Source organism: Microtus ochrogaster, chromosome 2 (assembly GCF_000317375.1).
Source record: "Microtus ochrogaster isolate Prairie Vole_2 chromosome 2, MicOch1.0, whole genome shotgun sequence".
Lineage (NCBI taxonomy): Eukaryota > Metazoa > Chordata > Mammalia > Rodentia > Cricetidae > Microtus > Microtus ochrogaster.
Window position 1 is genome coordinate 70,270,153 of NC_022010.1, and position 16,679 is coordinate 70,286,831.

Sequence of the window (16,679 nt, forward strand, 5' to 3'; positions counted from 1 at the left end):
AAACAAACAAACAAACAAACAAAAAACAAAAAAACAACTCTGAGATTCCATCTTACATCTGAAAGAATGGCCAAGATAAAAACACTGATGACAGCTTATGCTGGAGAGGTTGTGAGGTAAAGGGAACATTTCAGCATTGTTGGTGGAAATGCAAGCTGGTACAGCCCCTTTGGATGTCAGTATGACGATTTCTCAAGAAAATTAGAAAACAACCTTCCTCAAGACCCAATAATACCACTTTTGGGGATATATCCAAAGGATACTCAATCGTGCCACAAGGGCATGTGCTAAACTATGTTCATAGCAGCTTTGTTTGTCATTGCCAGAACCTAGAAACAACCTAAATGCCCCTCGACTGAAGAATGGATAAGGAAAATGTGGTACATTTACACAATGGGTACTACATAGAAGAAATAAATAACGACAGCTCGAATTTTGCAGGAAAATGGATGGAACTAGAAAATATTATTTTGAGTGAGGTAACCCAGACAGACAATTATCACATGTACTCACTCATAGGTGATTTTTAAACATAAAGCAAAGAAAACCAGCCTACAATATACAATCACAGAGAAGTTAGATAACAATGAGGACACTAAGAGAGACTTACATAGATCTAATCTACATGGGAAGTAGAAAGTAGAAAAATACAAGATCTCCTGAGTAAATTGGGAGCATGGGGACCTTGGGGGAGGGTTGAATTGGGGAGGGCAGAGGTAGGGAGGGGAGCAGAGAAAAATGTAGAGCTCAATTAAAAAAATCATAAAAAAAAATACCTCAAAAAAAAAAAAAGAAGAAAAAAGAAACAATGATCATATTACCAACATCACAGGACTACAATTTGTGTGTCTCCCAATGTGATGTCATATTGTCAACTAACAGGACTGAAAGTCACTTTGGAGACAAATCTCTGTGAGTGCCTGTAAGGGATTTTCTAAATTAGATTAATTGACAAGGAGAGAGCCACACTAAAAGTAGGTAGCACCATTCCCTGGTTGGGGTCTCAAACTACAAAAAGGAGAAAGTTGGCTCAGCAAAATCATACCTTATTCTGTCCCCTCTGAGGACAGGGTATGACCAGTAGCATCTGTCCCTTCTGTCACATCGCCCTCAGAACTATAAGCTAAAATAAACCACCCTTCTTAAAGTGCTCATGTCAGGTGTTTGTCAGTTAGACAAGCAATTAACACACTTAATCAAAAACATAAACTGCTTCTGAAGTCAAATCTAAAGATCTGACTACAAAATGTTATTATTGTATATTACCTAGTCAATACTGTGTTGTCTTAGAAGACAAATGAAGGTATATTAGATGTGTATCCTATAACATTATATTTTTTTAAACACTGCATTTGGTGCTCTGTGACTTGAATTAATCAGTGTGGTAACCATAAAAAGCACTGATTCACCAATTCCAATAAATAAGTGTAGAGTGGAAAAGCAAAAGCACTCTAAGAACAGATGTCTTCAAAGTTAAATCAAGGTTTTCTCCCTCCTGCTCTCTCTGAGACTGTTTAACCCATGTGAGCCTCCAACTCTCTATGTAGGCAAGGGTTACCTTAACTCCTGATCCTTTGGCCTGCACCTCCCCTGTTCTAGGATTACAAGCATCTACCATCATGTCCAGTTTACATTGTAAGAGAGGTCAAACCAGGGCCTGGTGAGACAAGCACTTACCAACTAAGCTATATTCCAACCCACCTGTTAAAATAAGATTTTCATAGCAAATAAAACAACCAGTAGCCAAATGAGCATTTTAGTGTCAGTTCATGTGTAATACATTTCCAGTAGACAGCCCAGTGGATAAGGCAACCCTGCCAACAGTTCAGTGCTCACTGACTGCTCATTTCCAACATCTGAGTACATACCCTTAAGGAGTAGTCACTCTCAGGGGCAATCTGGTCCATCCTTTCTTGTTTTTTGTATCCTTTCTTTCCTGCAGCCTCATCTAAATCCTCAGGAATTCTGATGTCATATTTATCCTTTTCAAAATCAAATTCTGTTGCATTTTTGTAACTGTAAGACAAGAATTTAGACAGAAGCAAAATGTAATGTCACACCGAGAAAAATGAGTAAATACTACTATATGGTAAGAAAAATGAGTAAATAAACAAGCCAATAAACAGAAGGCCATGGGTCAGGGGGCAAGTACAAGACAGAAGAAAGGCAGCAGGAGGACTCAGGAAACCACATCCTCCAGGAGCTGCTGGACAGAACATAACATAGGACCTCTGAGAAAGCCTTACAGTGTAGGAGGAGAGAGCAGCTTGTTGGTTCCTGGCCGCTTAGCCCCAAAATAATCATACAAAAAGTGTATTAATTAAATCACTGCTTGACCCATTAGCTCCAGCTTCTTATTGGCTAAGTCTTACATATTAATTAACCCATTTCTATTAATCTGTGTATTGCCACGTGGCTGTGGCTTACGAACTAAAGTTCTGGCGTCTATCTCCTGCGGGACTACATGGAGTCTCCCTGACTCTGCCTCCTTTCTCCCAGCATTCAGTTTAGTTTTCCCCACCTAGCTCTGTTCCCCTATAGCTCTATTATAGGCCCAAAGCAGTTCCTTTATTAACCAACGGTATTCACAGCATACAGAGGGAAGTCCCACATCACCAGCACAGAAACTACGCTCCTGGGCATTCCCAAAGACACCTGCATCTGTGTTTACAGCAGCATCTCTAATGGTGTCAAGCTACAAACAACACACATGCTGTTCAACAGGGGAGGTGGGAAACAACTGCACCTGAACTCACAATGGAGTGTCAGTGTGAAAAACACTGAACTAGCGTCCTTACAAAAAAATGCAAAGAGCTGGAAACACCTGCAAGGGTCCCAGGTATCTCACACCCAGAGTTAGTACCTTTATGGAACCTTTTCCATTGGACAAGATCAAGAAGGTCAAAGGTTGCCTGGACTGGAGAAGCACAGCTCAAAGGAAACAAGTGTGGTCACAGCACACTGTGGGTGCTGTGCTGAGCCAAGTGGCCTGCACTTTCCTGCACCAATGACAGTACCCTGGCACTACTAACAGACTTAGAGAAAACTGTAAAGAGACAGGAGGGCCAGCCTACACATGGAATTACCAGTTACTCAAAAACAAAAAGCTTGACTGAAAAGAAAGAAACCTAACCAGGAGGGGGAACAAGAAGTGAATGAACACAAGCAAAAGGAGATTCAGTACACCAGAAAAACAATTCTAAAATGCTTCAGGTTTAATGCTATGTGTGCTTTATTTCTTTTTTTTTGGTTTTTCGAGACAGGGTTTCTCTGTGGTTTTTGCAGCCTGTCCTGGAACTAGCTCTGTAGACCAGGCTGGTCTCGAACTCACAGAGATCTGCCTGCCTCTGCCTCCCAAGTGCTGGGATTAAAGGCCTGCGCCACCACCGCCCGGCTTGTGTGTTATTTCTATGGTTCAATGCAGACTTACTTTTTTTCGGTTTTTTTGAGGCAGGGTTTTGCTGTAGTATTTAATATTTAAAGGTCTTAACTGTCCAAAGACAAGGGAAGTATTAATTTTAACTTTTAAAATTATTTTGTTTGCTTATTCTTTGTGTGTGTGCATGTGCACACATATGAGACGGGAGAGAGAACTCGTGTAGAGATTTAAGAACAACTCTAGGAAATGCATTCTCTGTGGTTTCTCACGTGGATCTGAGGGACTGAATCATGTCGCCAGACTTGCCTGCAAGCTGACCTTTACCCATTGAGCCCTCTCACAAACCCAAGAACTATATATACAATTTTAGAAAGGCAAAATTTTCATCTACATTACTTACTGGATTGTTAGCTCATGCAATCTAAATTTCACAAGTTATACTTCCTAGCTACTATTTTATCTCTTTTTTAGGTAGTTTTGTGTTTTGGGCCTAGGAATGGAATAACAGACAAAGCACTACTGGAAGCTGATACAACTAGGACATTTTTAGAACAATTTCAAAGTAACTTGTTGAAGCCAAATTGGGCTCAATAAAATATCCTTAGAAAACACAAATTATGGGCCTGGAGAGCGCTCAGAAGTTAAGAGCACTAGCTGCTCTTACAGAGTTCCTGAGTTCAACTCCCAACAACCACTGGGTGGCTCACAACCATCTATACTGGGATCTGATGCCCTCTTCTGGCATATAAGCATACATATAGGCAGAACACTGTATACATAATAAACTAAAAAACTAAAAAAGAAAAGAAATGAAACCACAAATCAGGAAGTATACCAACAAATGCATTTTCTATTCATTTCTAGTCTGTGTAACAAGGCTAAATATAACGCAACCAACTCTGTGTGTGCACTTTACAACGGAGATCTACATTTACCTTCTAAGATTCCAGATGATGATTCTTGTCCCCTTCTTACCCATAATAGCATCAAGTTCTGCCAGTAATTTCTGTTCCGTAGAAAAGAGAGAATGTTCCAGAATTGCTGCTAGGCTTGCTTTTGATTCTGCTAAATTAATCATCTGACGTATGTCCTTAGTTAAAGATGAAATCAACATCTTTTACACAATTATAATATAGAAGCCAACTTTAGTGAACTCAAGAGAAACCAACCCCTAAATTATTTAGAACTCCTATCAAGCAATGTGATTTCAAAAGAACACAAGGAAGATGAAACGTGGGCACGCCCAGGGCTCAGTGAAGTCCACATAAACCTCAGCTACGTGAGGCTCAAGGCAGTTCACCTCAACTCTAAAAGAGGGAGGAAAAAAGAGCAAATTCATTATTTCTAAGTAATTTATGTCAGTGAGTTCCTAAAATCATCTTGGTTTTCACTATTAGGGAAACTTTTGAGTCAGGTCAACACAGTCTCTCTTATTAATCCACAATAATCTTAAGTAAGGAACTCCAAGGTAGGCAAAGCGGTTCATGCCTGTAATCCGTGCTGCATTGAGAGCAAGGCAGCCTGTAATCTGTGCTGCACTAAGAGCCAAGGCCATCTTGTACTACATACTGAAACTCAGTCCTCTACCTCATCTGCAGCCCTGGAAAACAATCAACACAACCAGGCATGGTGGGGCCTGCTCCTTCAATCCCAGCACTAAAAAAGCAGGGAGCAGGGGCCAGGAATCAATGTGATTTTTCAGGACCTCCCGAGGTACTCAGTGAGAACTTGTTTCAAACCAAACAAACAAAACAAACAGCTACAACCATAAGCTCATTATGGTTGTCCAGTAAAGAAAAAAATGAACCCTGGGCTTCAGGCACAGGGTAAAGGAAGCATATACAGACAAGAAATAGACTATACATGATAAAAAAAAAATAAGAATAAAAAAATTAAAAAACCAAAAAATAAAAATTAAAAAAAAACCCACAAGAACTGGGGGCCGTACAATTAGTTAAGGGCACTTGTTGCTCTTATAGAGATGGCTCAAATCCCAGTACCCACATGACAGCTCCATGGCCATTTGTAACAGAACTAGGGGAATCAATACTCTTCTAACCTCTGTAGATACTACAAGACACATGGTCCATATCCATATTGCAGACAAAACACTATACACATAATTTTTAAATGAACAATGAACAACAAAATTTTGGATGGGTGTACTGGCTGGTTTTGTGTCAACTTGATACAAGCTAGAATCATCAGAGAGGAAGGAACCAGGAAGAGGCAGACCCAGCCCTTGGTGGATAGTTACCGCCCTGGGTTGGTGGTCCTGATTTCTACAAGAAAGCAGGCTAAACAAGCCATGGGAAGCAAGTCAGTAGCAGCAGCTCCCCTCCATGGCCTCTCCATCAGCTCCTGCCTCTGGGATCCTGCCCTGTGTAAGTTCCTGTCCTGACTTCCTATGATCTGGAAGTGTAAGCCAAATAAACCCTTTCCTCCTCAGCTTGCTTTCTGGTCATGGTGTTCTGTTGCAGCAATAGAAACCCTACTAGGAGATGGGTAAGGCCCTGCGTGCTCTTAACCCCAGCTTTAGATGGGATGGGATAGAAAATCAGTAGCTTGGAGGCTAGCCTGGTTAACACAGAGGGACCCTTCCTAAAACAAAGGACAGGGCAAGACAAGAATTGAGGAAGATGAAAGAAATGTTCCAGATTTTTTCAAGTTTCTCTGCAGTATTAATTCAAAATGAAAAGGATATGGTGTTTGTTGAATGTCACGATAGGGACAACAACATGTTCCGCCTTTATAACTTCCAAGTAGGTCTGAGACAAGAATCCCACACTCATGGTTTCTCCATTTTTGGTAAAAACTATTGCATCTTTGCCCAGTCTCATAGAACCTGACTTGAAGCCATTCCCATACAATCCAACCGGGACATGACCATTCATGGTGACTTTGTCACTGAAGCCAAAGCTAAAAAGAAAAGAAAAATTTAAATAAACACTCATTCTTTTATTTCTAAAAATTCAAAATAATACTAAGTAAAAAGCCTAGATTCAAATGGTGATTCCACCCACTCTAGGAGTATATACAATCTTGAGCAACTTGGCCCTACCTTGCTGTATTTTCACATCTCTGAAAAGAATGGGTTTAGGTACTTACACCAGCTCATCACCTGAAATGTATGGCTACATGTCTGGTTTTAACACAAGGTCTACAAACCTTCAGCTTCCAGGCCATGGATCATTTCCTCTAGATATGAACAATTCTCTTGTTCTCAACAAGGCTATGTGGCATGATTAATGGAGGGGTCAATTTGACTTTGGCAGCATAATGAACATTTAAAGACAAGAACTTCTGCTTCTGCATTCTTCCGCTGCTCTCTACCATTTACTTCAGTACCCAGTGCAGACACTGTCACTGACTCTGCAGCCTGAGAATGCATGAATTATTTTATGCCTCTTCATTCTCTCCATCTCTTTAAAGACAACATTAAAGACAACACAGGTAAGCCTAACTTATATCAAAGTAAAAACAGCTACTATCTGTGTGCTCCACCTCTGAAGGAATGACGGAATTTTAGGTAAGGCAGACAAAGGGAAGGGGTGATGAGTATGATGGGATTGCCTAATAACCTAGTTACAGAAAATAATGAAAGACCTAGTCACGCTGTGCATATGGCATTTCATGTTTTAAAAACAGAATTAAGGATATAAAATGATATTTTGTATGGCACGTGTAAATTTTAAAATAGACAGAAGCCATCATTTTCCAAAGTATGACACTTTTTTTACATACCTTAGCATTTTATGTAACTTATCTGCAGTCATCCCATTCCCATTATCAGTGAAAGTCAAGCATATACGGTCATTAATCACTGTTTTGTCAATCCAGATCTGTTTAGCATTCACATCAGGATCATAAGCATTATCTGGAAGACAAAGGGTTGAGAAATTCTGAGTCTGCATTTTAAAGAAGCCGATCATTAGAACAATGTCAAGCAATAGAATACCATTATTACTCTAAAAGCTCTAACTGTTAGAATTCCTAAGGTTTGAAAACACGAAACCAAACTGCCTCCTTGGGCTCTATCAGAATTAGTTCTCTCCAAGCCCTTCACATCATGCAGGAATAAAGACTGGCAAGCACTCACTGAAGTATGAAGCACCACCGCTCACAAAGATGACTAGAACCAGGAAACTAAGTTGAGTGTGAAGAGCACTAGCAGTGGACACAGAAGCTAAGGAAGGTAAGAATAAGAATAAGCTGCCTTCTAAGCTACATACAGATGAAAGAGTCACCTCCTACAGGATCTGCCACTGGGATTCGTGTGGCGCTCACAACTCCAGCACCGTGCACCTCTCCTTTAACATTTTGTTTACACACTCATTCTCACAACAGGCACAATAAAGGACTATGTTAAAAATGAAAAATATTTAACTTATCAGTAATAAAATCAATGTATGATTTATTCCAGATCCATCGGAACAGTCTCTAATTGAAATATACTTTGAAGTATTTATTAGAAATAGCGGCTTTCTGAATTTTGGGCTCTTTCCCTCATACTGGGCTGTCTTATACAACCTTAACGGAAGGGGTAGTGCCTAGTTCTTACTGCAACTCGCTATGCCATGCTGGGTTGCTATCCATGGGAGACCTGCCCTTTTCTGAACAGAAACTGAGGAGTGGATGGGGGAGGGGAGGTGCAGGTGGGAGGGGAGGGGCTAGGAGGAGAGCAGGGAGAGAAAACTTTGGTCTGGATGTAAAAAAATAAAAATCATTTAAAAAATGGCTTTTAAACTACTCTTCTATAAAACAGTTTACAATTAATCCTTTCCAACTACTCCAGGAAAGGTTAAATAGTATTTCATTAAGAACTTAGACTTGGTAATACAACAAAGAACTGTAGGCATGGGTATTCCTGCTCGTCTGCCACAAAACAAAGATACTTGCAGTGCTGTAGCACATCCACTGCAGAGTTGGGAGAAGAAAAATAAAACCACCTGGATGCTTGTCGGTTCTGACTTTAGAAAATCTTAGTATTATACCAAAGGAGAGGGGTTCCTGCAAGTGGGCAGGGTGCTCATCCTGCAATCCCAGCTCTACCAAGACTTACTGCAAATTCCAGGTCAGCCTGGGCTGGAGGGAGACCCTTCCTTAATAAACAAAAACTCAGAAGTTCCTCCTCCTCCCATATCTCAGGTAGGACCCTCCTTTGATAAAGATCCACTGTAAAACATACAAAGAAACCCCTGAGAATAGCATTTCTCAGTTTAAAACATAAGCCTAACCGGGGGGGGGGGGGGGGACGACGACTATTCTTGCTCATGTAATTTCCTAAGAAGAAAATCATGACCTCATGATATTAATCTGAACATAATATATGTGTTGTCTCATGCTCATTAAATAATTAAGGTATATCTTGGGCCTCATCATTCCTTAGAGAACATAAGAAACCATCATAAAGTTGGCATATTAATTCTAACACCTCAACGAGGAATCCACTCTGTGTTACACTGTGAAGTTTGTAGGTCTTGCTGGGCGATGGTGGCACACGCCTTTAATCCCAGCACTCGGGAGGCAGAGGCAGGCGGATCTCTGGGAGTTCGAGGCCAGCCTGGTCTACAAGAGCTAGTTCCAGGACAGGCTCCAAAGTTACAAAGAAACCCTGTCTCGGAAAAACTAAAAAGAGTAAGTCTTAGTAAAAACACATCTGCAACATAAACGCTTTGTAAACTTAGCAAATTAAGAACTAAAGCTATGAAAACACTTGGTAGTTTGTGGAAGGCTGGAGTAACTCATCTGATAGGAGCATAAACAACTGTTAAGTCAGTTTTTACACTAACGTTATTCAGGAATATTTTAAAAAGTATAGCTGCATATTACTTTTCAGAAGTTATTAAGTTATAATTACAATTAACAGACAGCGTATGAAGTGTCAATTTACATACCTATTAATTCAGCAACTGCACTGAATGGCCAAGTATGACTAGTAGAATTTGTATGTAAAAACTTCGGGCAAAGCTGAAACAAACCAACAATTCATATTATTTAATGCATCCCTTAATTATGAAAACATCCAATAAACATTGTTTCTGTGCTAAACAACACTGAAACCAAATAAAAAATTACTTAGATGCTTGCTCCAAGAATATAAAGCCTAGAAGCTGCCTGAAAGATAAGGGTAAACAACTCAATAGCTTACACATCAAGACCTATTTAAAATCCTTGCCTCCTTAATGTCCACAATACCATAGCCTCCCCAAGTCCCTTGTAGGACCTGTTTCTACATGACCCAGCCAAGACCCTGATGTCTGACAAAAATCATTTCCTAAATCTCCCTATTTTGAGACAAGATTTTGCAAAGAGAGTGCTTGGTTATTAGTGTACTGATTGGGTCTAATAGCCTTACTGAGCTTTGCTGGCGGCCTCTCAGAGACAGTATTCAACACTCTGAGTTGGTTGCATTATCTATTCCAAGTTTATTGCAGTTGAACATTGGCCTGGTGTGTATCCATGACTTCTTCAAATAACAAAGCACTGCAATTAATAAGCTCTTAAAGTATGACTTTACTCTCTATAACAGATAAGAAGAGGTCAATAAACCCTGTTATAGCAAACTTAATTTCTTGAGCAATTTAGGCACATAATCAACTATCTTAAGTACAATTTTTTTTTAAAGGCAGGGTCAGGGCTGGTTGGGCTGGAGAGATGGCTTAGGGGTTAAGAGCACTCACTGCTCTTCCAAAGATCCTGAATTCAATTCCCAGCACCCACATGGCAGCTCACAACTGTCGATGCCATCTTCTGGTATGCAGATGGACACGCAAAGTACCCATATACATAAAAAATAAAATCTTTAGCTGGGCATGGGGGCACATGCCTTTAATCCTAGCAGTCAGGAGGCAGGCAGATCTCTGTGAGTTGGAGGACAGCTTGGTCTACAGAGCAACACAGAGAAACTGTGTGTGTGTGTGTGTGTGTGTGTGCGTGTGCGTGTGTGTGTGTGTGTGTGTATACAAACGCGCACACACACGCACGCGCACATGCGCAGTGGCAGGGAGGGCAGGGTTGTGTAACCTAGAATAGCCTTGAACTCACCTTAAACGCCTGAACCTCTTCCCTCCACTTCCCCAACACAAGAGGCTGGGGATGTATGTATAGGCAGAATGTTTGACTAACATGCATAAAGCCCTGGGCTTAACCCCCAACACCTTATAAAACTAGGCATAGTAACCAAGAGTCTGTAATTACATCACTTGGGAACCATGATATCAAAAATTTAAGGTTATCCCTATCAAGTTTAAGTTGCGAGACCAGTATGGTCTGTTGGAGATCTGACTCAAGATAAACAAACAAAAACCTAGGCAACTGCCAGGCATGGTGGCATACACATTTAATCCTCTGAAGGCTGAGGCAGGGAGATTTCTGTGAGTTCGAGGCCAGCCTGGTCTACAAAACCAGTTCTAAAACGGCTAGGGCTGTTACACGGAGAAACCCCGTCTCAAAACCGCCACCCCACAAAGAAGTCAGTCAGTGGTAGTGCACGCCTTTAATCCCAGCACTTAGGAAGCAGAGGCGGGCGGATCTCTGTGAGTCTAGCCTGGTCTACAGGCTGGCTACAAAGCTGCAGAGAAACCCTGTCTCAACCCTCCCCCCTAAAATTAAAAACAGTCACTGGAAGATAGGCATGTGGCATATGCCTTTAATCACAACATTCCGGAGGCACAGTTCTCTGTGAGTCAGAGGCCGGCCTGATCTATGAAGCAAGTTCCAGGCCAGGTGAGACTATAGGGCTATTGAGACCCTGTTTCAAATAGGAAAAAAAAATGAAGGCTGCCAAGGATGTAAAGAAACTGAACTGCTATGCTGTTCTAACAAAGCAGTAGGTAGATGGCAATATGGCTCAGAAGGTAAAAACTGCCTGGAATTTAGCCTGAAGACCTGAGTTCAATTCCTGGGATCCACATGGTAGAGAACTAAGTCCTAAAAGTTGTCCTCTGACAACACACAACAAACACCACAGCCCGTGTGTGCTACCTTCCACACCCCAAATAAGTAAATAAACAAGGAAAGACAAGAAAGTTGTCAGGACCAAAATAAAACCAAGGAAAGCCACACAGGGAGGGAAGACCCTTGAGAATATTTCCCAGGTAGCAGAAACCATCACAAAAGACTGCTAAAACCACAGTCTTGTATACAGATAAAAATATTTCTATGACCAGGGAGTGGTGGTGCACGCCTTTAATCCCAGCATTTGGGAAGCAGAGGCAGGCAGATCTCTGCGAGTTCAAGGCCAGTCACACAGAGAAACCCTAGTTCCAGGACAGGAACCAAAAAAGCTACAGAGAAACCCTCTCTGGGGGAAAAAAAAGGAGAAAAGAAATAGTACTACAATGTAACCTGTTCAGAAACTCACTTATTACACCCTAGAGGGACAGGATCCTTGGCCCCTTGGTATTTGTGGCCAAAGATGAGTGTTTAAAACACAACTCTTTCCCGTTTACTTTCAGCATGCTTGTCTTCCTTGGCCTCCCTACGTCCATGATTCCTGGCTACTACAATCTGCTGACACTTGCTGGGAATGTAAAATGTACAGCAGCTATGGAACACGGTACAGCGGTTCCTCAAAAGCTTAAAATGCAATCCTGCTATGGGTAAAGTTACCATACTCATCATTCAGACTTGGGTAGTAAGAAACTCAGTGATTTGTCCAAAGTTACACATCCAATAATTGATGTCAGGAGTGAAATCATGAGGACAGGCCTAGCCTACACCGTTAGTCACTAAGCAAGTGCTTACTCAGGGAGTAAGTCTAAACAGCCCTGTGGAAAGGTTAAAGAAGTCCCTAAGACACTATCCAGTCAAGGACCCCCCAATTGATAAATGCTGGGTGTGTCTGAACATAGCTAGAAAAATATTTTTATATTCTTTGGAAAGTGTGAATGATCTTATTGATCAGTATGGAGAAGGAAAAAGAAAAATCAAACAAAATATAAATCAATTAACCAAAGATACTCATTCATAAAGATGATGTATAGAAAATGCAATCACTGTACAATGCTAGGCACATTTGAAAATTAAAGAGAAAAACAACCCCAAGAAAAGTAAGTAAATAAAAGTAGCATGCACTGCCTGGGAGCCAGGTATCAGCCTGCTTCAGCTAGATACACAAGGACCTCTAGGGTGGGGAGGAGACAGCAAACATCAACAAATGGTCTGAGCATTTTACTTGGAAGTATAGAAGAAAAATAAAAAAAAATTAATTCACATTCTTCACTCTGTGCTTGGCTCCCAGACCTCCTGAAAGATCCTAAGATGCACATCTAACAGCTAGAGCAGGCACGGTGCAGAATGCTTCCCTAGCATGTCCACAGCCCTGGACAGGGTAGTGAGGATCCCTTAATAAAGGTGGTATATGTTAAGGCTGATCCTTGACGCTTTGCTATTGATAACTGCAAAGTTCACCAACCTCTAGATTTCGTCCTCATCCAAGCATTTCATAGCTATCGGCAAATTCATGCACTTGGTGTGGTCAATAAACTATGGAAACTAACATTTATTTCACATGTCATGGAACTTTTTTCAACCATTTTGAGTGCTCATTTTTTAGATCACAGACCATACAAAAACAGGTGTCAGGCTGGATTTGGTTCAGGAGCTACAGTGTTCCAACTAGTCATGAACCAAAAGCAGATAGGTGAAAAAAAATTCCGAGGTTCCCAAGAGCCCATGCCAAATTAGCACTAAAGTCACTGCCACACCTAGAGCCAACTGCTAACTCTAGAATTTGCCACCACACCAGAGATGAATTCAGGGTCTCAAGAACACTCTACTTGGCAATGCTGCCAACTTTATGGAATTTGGTTTGCTTGCTTCCTCATTTCAATCTTTATTTTTGAGACAAGAGTTTCAATGTTACTGACTGGTCTGGAACTCATCTATGTGAACTCAGAGTTCACAGAGCTTGCCTCTACCTCTCAAAGTGCTGGATTACTGGCACAGGCCAAGCTCCCTTGTTTGTTTCTCTTTATGTAAACTAGGGACGGCATTCAGAGTCTTCCCTTGCCAGGCCAAGTGCTCTACCATTAAACTATATCCCTGGTTCACTTATATTTTGAGACTGGGTCTCATAAGTTGTACAGACTGGCCTTTAGCTTGTGATCCTCCTGCCGCAGCCTCTTGAGCAACTAGAACTATAGAAACATTACCAGGCCCATTATTAATTCAATTATTTTTGAGACAGTCTTTCACTAAACCTGGAGTTCATTAGTCTGTCTAGATTGACTGGTACCTCCCCAATGCAGGGGATCTGATCTCAGGACTTCATGGTTCCAGTCTACTTTATTCAACTAAGCCATTTCCATAGCCCTTCACTTCAATCTTGAAGAGTCAGAGAATGCAATTTGTAAGGAGGTGGAAAAGGTAGGAACTTGATCCCAAACCAACTAGACATCTAATTTACCTTTTTCTTCTGATCATGACTAGCTACGAGCACTCTTCAGGCTGTGGCTTATCTTTCTTATTTAGGAAAAGGGTCAAGAAACATGGTCCATGCTGGCCCGGAACTCTTGATCCTGTCTCAGCCTCCTTAGCACTGAGCTTATATGTAGTTGGAATTTTCTTTGGACCACCAGCAAGATCCCAAATAAAGACACAGGAACTTATTAATTATGAATGTTCAGTTTTAGCTTAGGCTTGTCCCACTCACTCTTTTAACTTAATTTAACCTGTTTCTATTAGTCTACATTTTACCTTGGGGCTTTTTACCTTTCTCCCATTCGGTGTGTTCTAGTGTCCTGCTTCCTCCCTCTCTGGCTGACTGGTCCCTTGGTGTCTCCCTGGCTATTCCTTTTCTTTCTACCTCAATCCTAAATTCCTCTTCCTATTTCATCTCCCTGCCCAGAAGTCTGCCTATACCTCCTCCCATGCTATTGGCCAATCAACTTTTTATTAGACCAATCAGGTACATAAGGCAGGCAAGGTAAAAGAGCAACAAATCTTTACACAGTTAAACAAAAGATCACACCTGTTAAAAGAAATAGCATTTGCAGCCAGGCAGTGGTGGCACATGCCTTTAATCCCAGCACTCGGAGGCAGAGGCAGGCAGATCTCTGTGAGTTCAAGGCCAGCCTGATCTACAGAGCTAGTTCAGGACAGGCACCAAAAACTACAGAAAAACCCTGTCTCAAAAAAACCAAAAATAAATAAATAGTATTTATTTTTGGTGCTGGGGTAGCACCCAGGGCCTAGCACATGCTAGGTGTGTGCCATTACACTACGATATATCCTGACCCAGAACAGATATTTCAAACACGTAGCAAGACTAATACCTTAGGCTAAACTGCTGTAAATGAAAGCTCCTTGAAGCTTCATCTGTATTCAAGATCCTGTATGTGTCTGGCTAACTACCACACCATGATTGAGAAATGGGATGTTGTAAGACAGTTAAAATTCTCTTGAGCTCTCTTTCGTGCCCTCTTCTCAAGAGCTGGGGATTGAACTTGGGCAGTGCACCTGGAAGAGACACTCTCCCCCTGAAATACAGCCTAAGTCCACTTTCTTTTCTCTTTTGAAAAGATTATCCAAGGGGGCCTTAAGCTCATTCTGCAGCCCAGGCAGGCCTTACTCTGTACTTCTCCCGCCTAGGTCTATGCCACAGCCTGACCTTCAGTGTCATTTACCGTCAACCTGCAGCAGACCTAACTTCCTCAGAGACCATGAGGCACAACAGAGCTCTCCCTCTCTGCTACCTGACACTCCAACCAGTTATCTGGCAAATGGACTCATCGTGACTTGATTTTGTTGTATGATTTAGAAACTTCCGTAAGACTGGGAATACAGCGACAGAATGTTTTCCTGGCAAACAGGAGACCCCTTGTTGATAACCCTAACACACACTCACCACCACCACCTCATTACTCAGGGCAATCTGCTCCAGGACCTTGGCCATAACCAACACAGATTAATTTCTTTTCTTTTTAGCAAAGATTTATTTATTTTATGTATATGAGTGCTCAATCTGCATGTACACCTTTAAGCCAGAAGAGGGCATCAGATCCACCATAGATGGTTGAGCCACCAAGTGGTTACTGGGAATCGAACTCAGGACCTCTGGAAGAACAGCTAGTGCTCTTAACCACTGAGCCATCTCTCCAGCCCCAACACATAATAATTTTTATTATTTCCCTGGGAACAAGAACTCTTTGGAGCCTAGGGTGGTGAGTGTTACTCTATCCAGACTAACCCAGTTGGGGAGCAGAATTAAGGAGCTTAAACCCAGTGGAAAGAAAGAATCAAGTTGTTCTCTTTTAACTTCTAAGCAACCATTTCATTAAACAGAGTATGTAACGAAAAGTCATTGACCTGGAAGATTGAGGCCTCGCAAGTCAGTACGATTTCTCTCTCAAAAGAAAGGGGAGTTAGGATGGCCAAACTATGGCTCAAGAGAAATGACTAATGGTAAGAGCACCTACGGCCCTTACAGAGGACGGGGTTCAGTCCCCAGCACTCCACAGGGCAACTCACTACTCAGTAATGGAGGGGGTTCTGAGTCCCTCTTCTCATCCCAGGCACACAGGTAGACAGCATACATACACACATGCAGGCAAACTACTCATAGACATAAATAAATGTAAAAAAGATTGGACAAACTATGAATAGGCAATTAAAAACATAACAAACATATGAAGAATGCTCAACATCACAAATAGGCAGAGGCAATAAAACCAGGTAACGTTTCAGGCACACTTGGGGCTATCACATCCCCTATCATGGCCAAATGAATGGACGCGGAGCGGATACACTCGTGAAGTGCCGGTGGGAAACAACGAGACGTGCTTTTACCTCCGGAAACCCTTACCGCTCAGCAATGAAATATAACACTGGGTACTTTTTTTTTCTTTCTGAGACAGGACTTTCCCGCCCTAAACTGTCCTAGAATTTGCCTGTCTCAGTCACCCAAGCGCTGGGATTACAGGGATGCCACACCACAGCACCCCCCAAAACCCCAACCCCGGCCGCCATCCTTCAAACATCGACCTCCTGGGCTGAGGAAGTACTTTCCCCTCCTAGAGCCTCAGGATCAGCGCAGAATAAAACTTTGCAGAAATCATCAGGTGAAGAAGCCACGCCCACAATGTTTTGGACCTGAAAGTGTAAGTCGTTTTGTGTGACCACTCCCAACTGCTTCAGAAGGGTTTGTCACAACTGGCAGCGGCCAGAAGCAGCGGCAGGGGCGAGCCGGGCGAGCGAAGAGGGGCTGAGAGGCCCTGCTCGGTGCGTCCGTGCCACGGTCGAGGCGGACGGACCCGAGCGGGTACCCCGTCCGCACGGCAGCCCCAGCCGCCCCCGG

General features: G+C 42.0%; 1 protein-coding gene across 1 annotated transcript in view; it reads right to left on the reverse strand.

Annotated features, from left to right (window-relative positions):
- Morc3 (MORC family CW-type zinc finger 3) overlaps nt 1-16,679 on the reverse strand; it is a 54,609-nt gene that overhangs the window by 37,445 nt on the left and 485 nt on the right. Inside the window, exons 2-6 of the mRNA XM_005345172.2 lie at nt 9,277-9,349; nt 7,124-7,256; nt 6,084-6,298; nt 4,315-4,462; nt 1,869-2,016 (exon numbers count right to left, since the gene is read on the reverse strand). Coding sequence (XP_005345229.1) covers nt 1,869-2,016; nt 4,315-4,462; nt 6,084-6,298; nt 7,124-7,256; nt 9,277-9,349 — 717 coding nt within the window. The remainder of the gene's footprint in view (nt 1-1,868; nt 2,017-4,314; nt 4,463-6,083; nt 6,299-7,123; nt 7,257-9,276; nt 9,350-16,679) is intronic.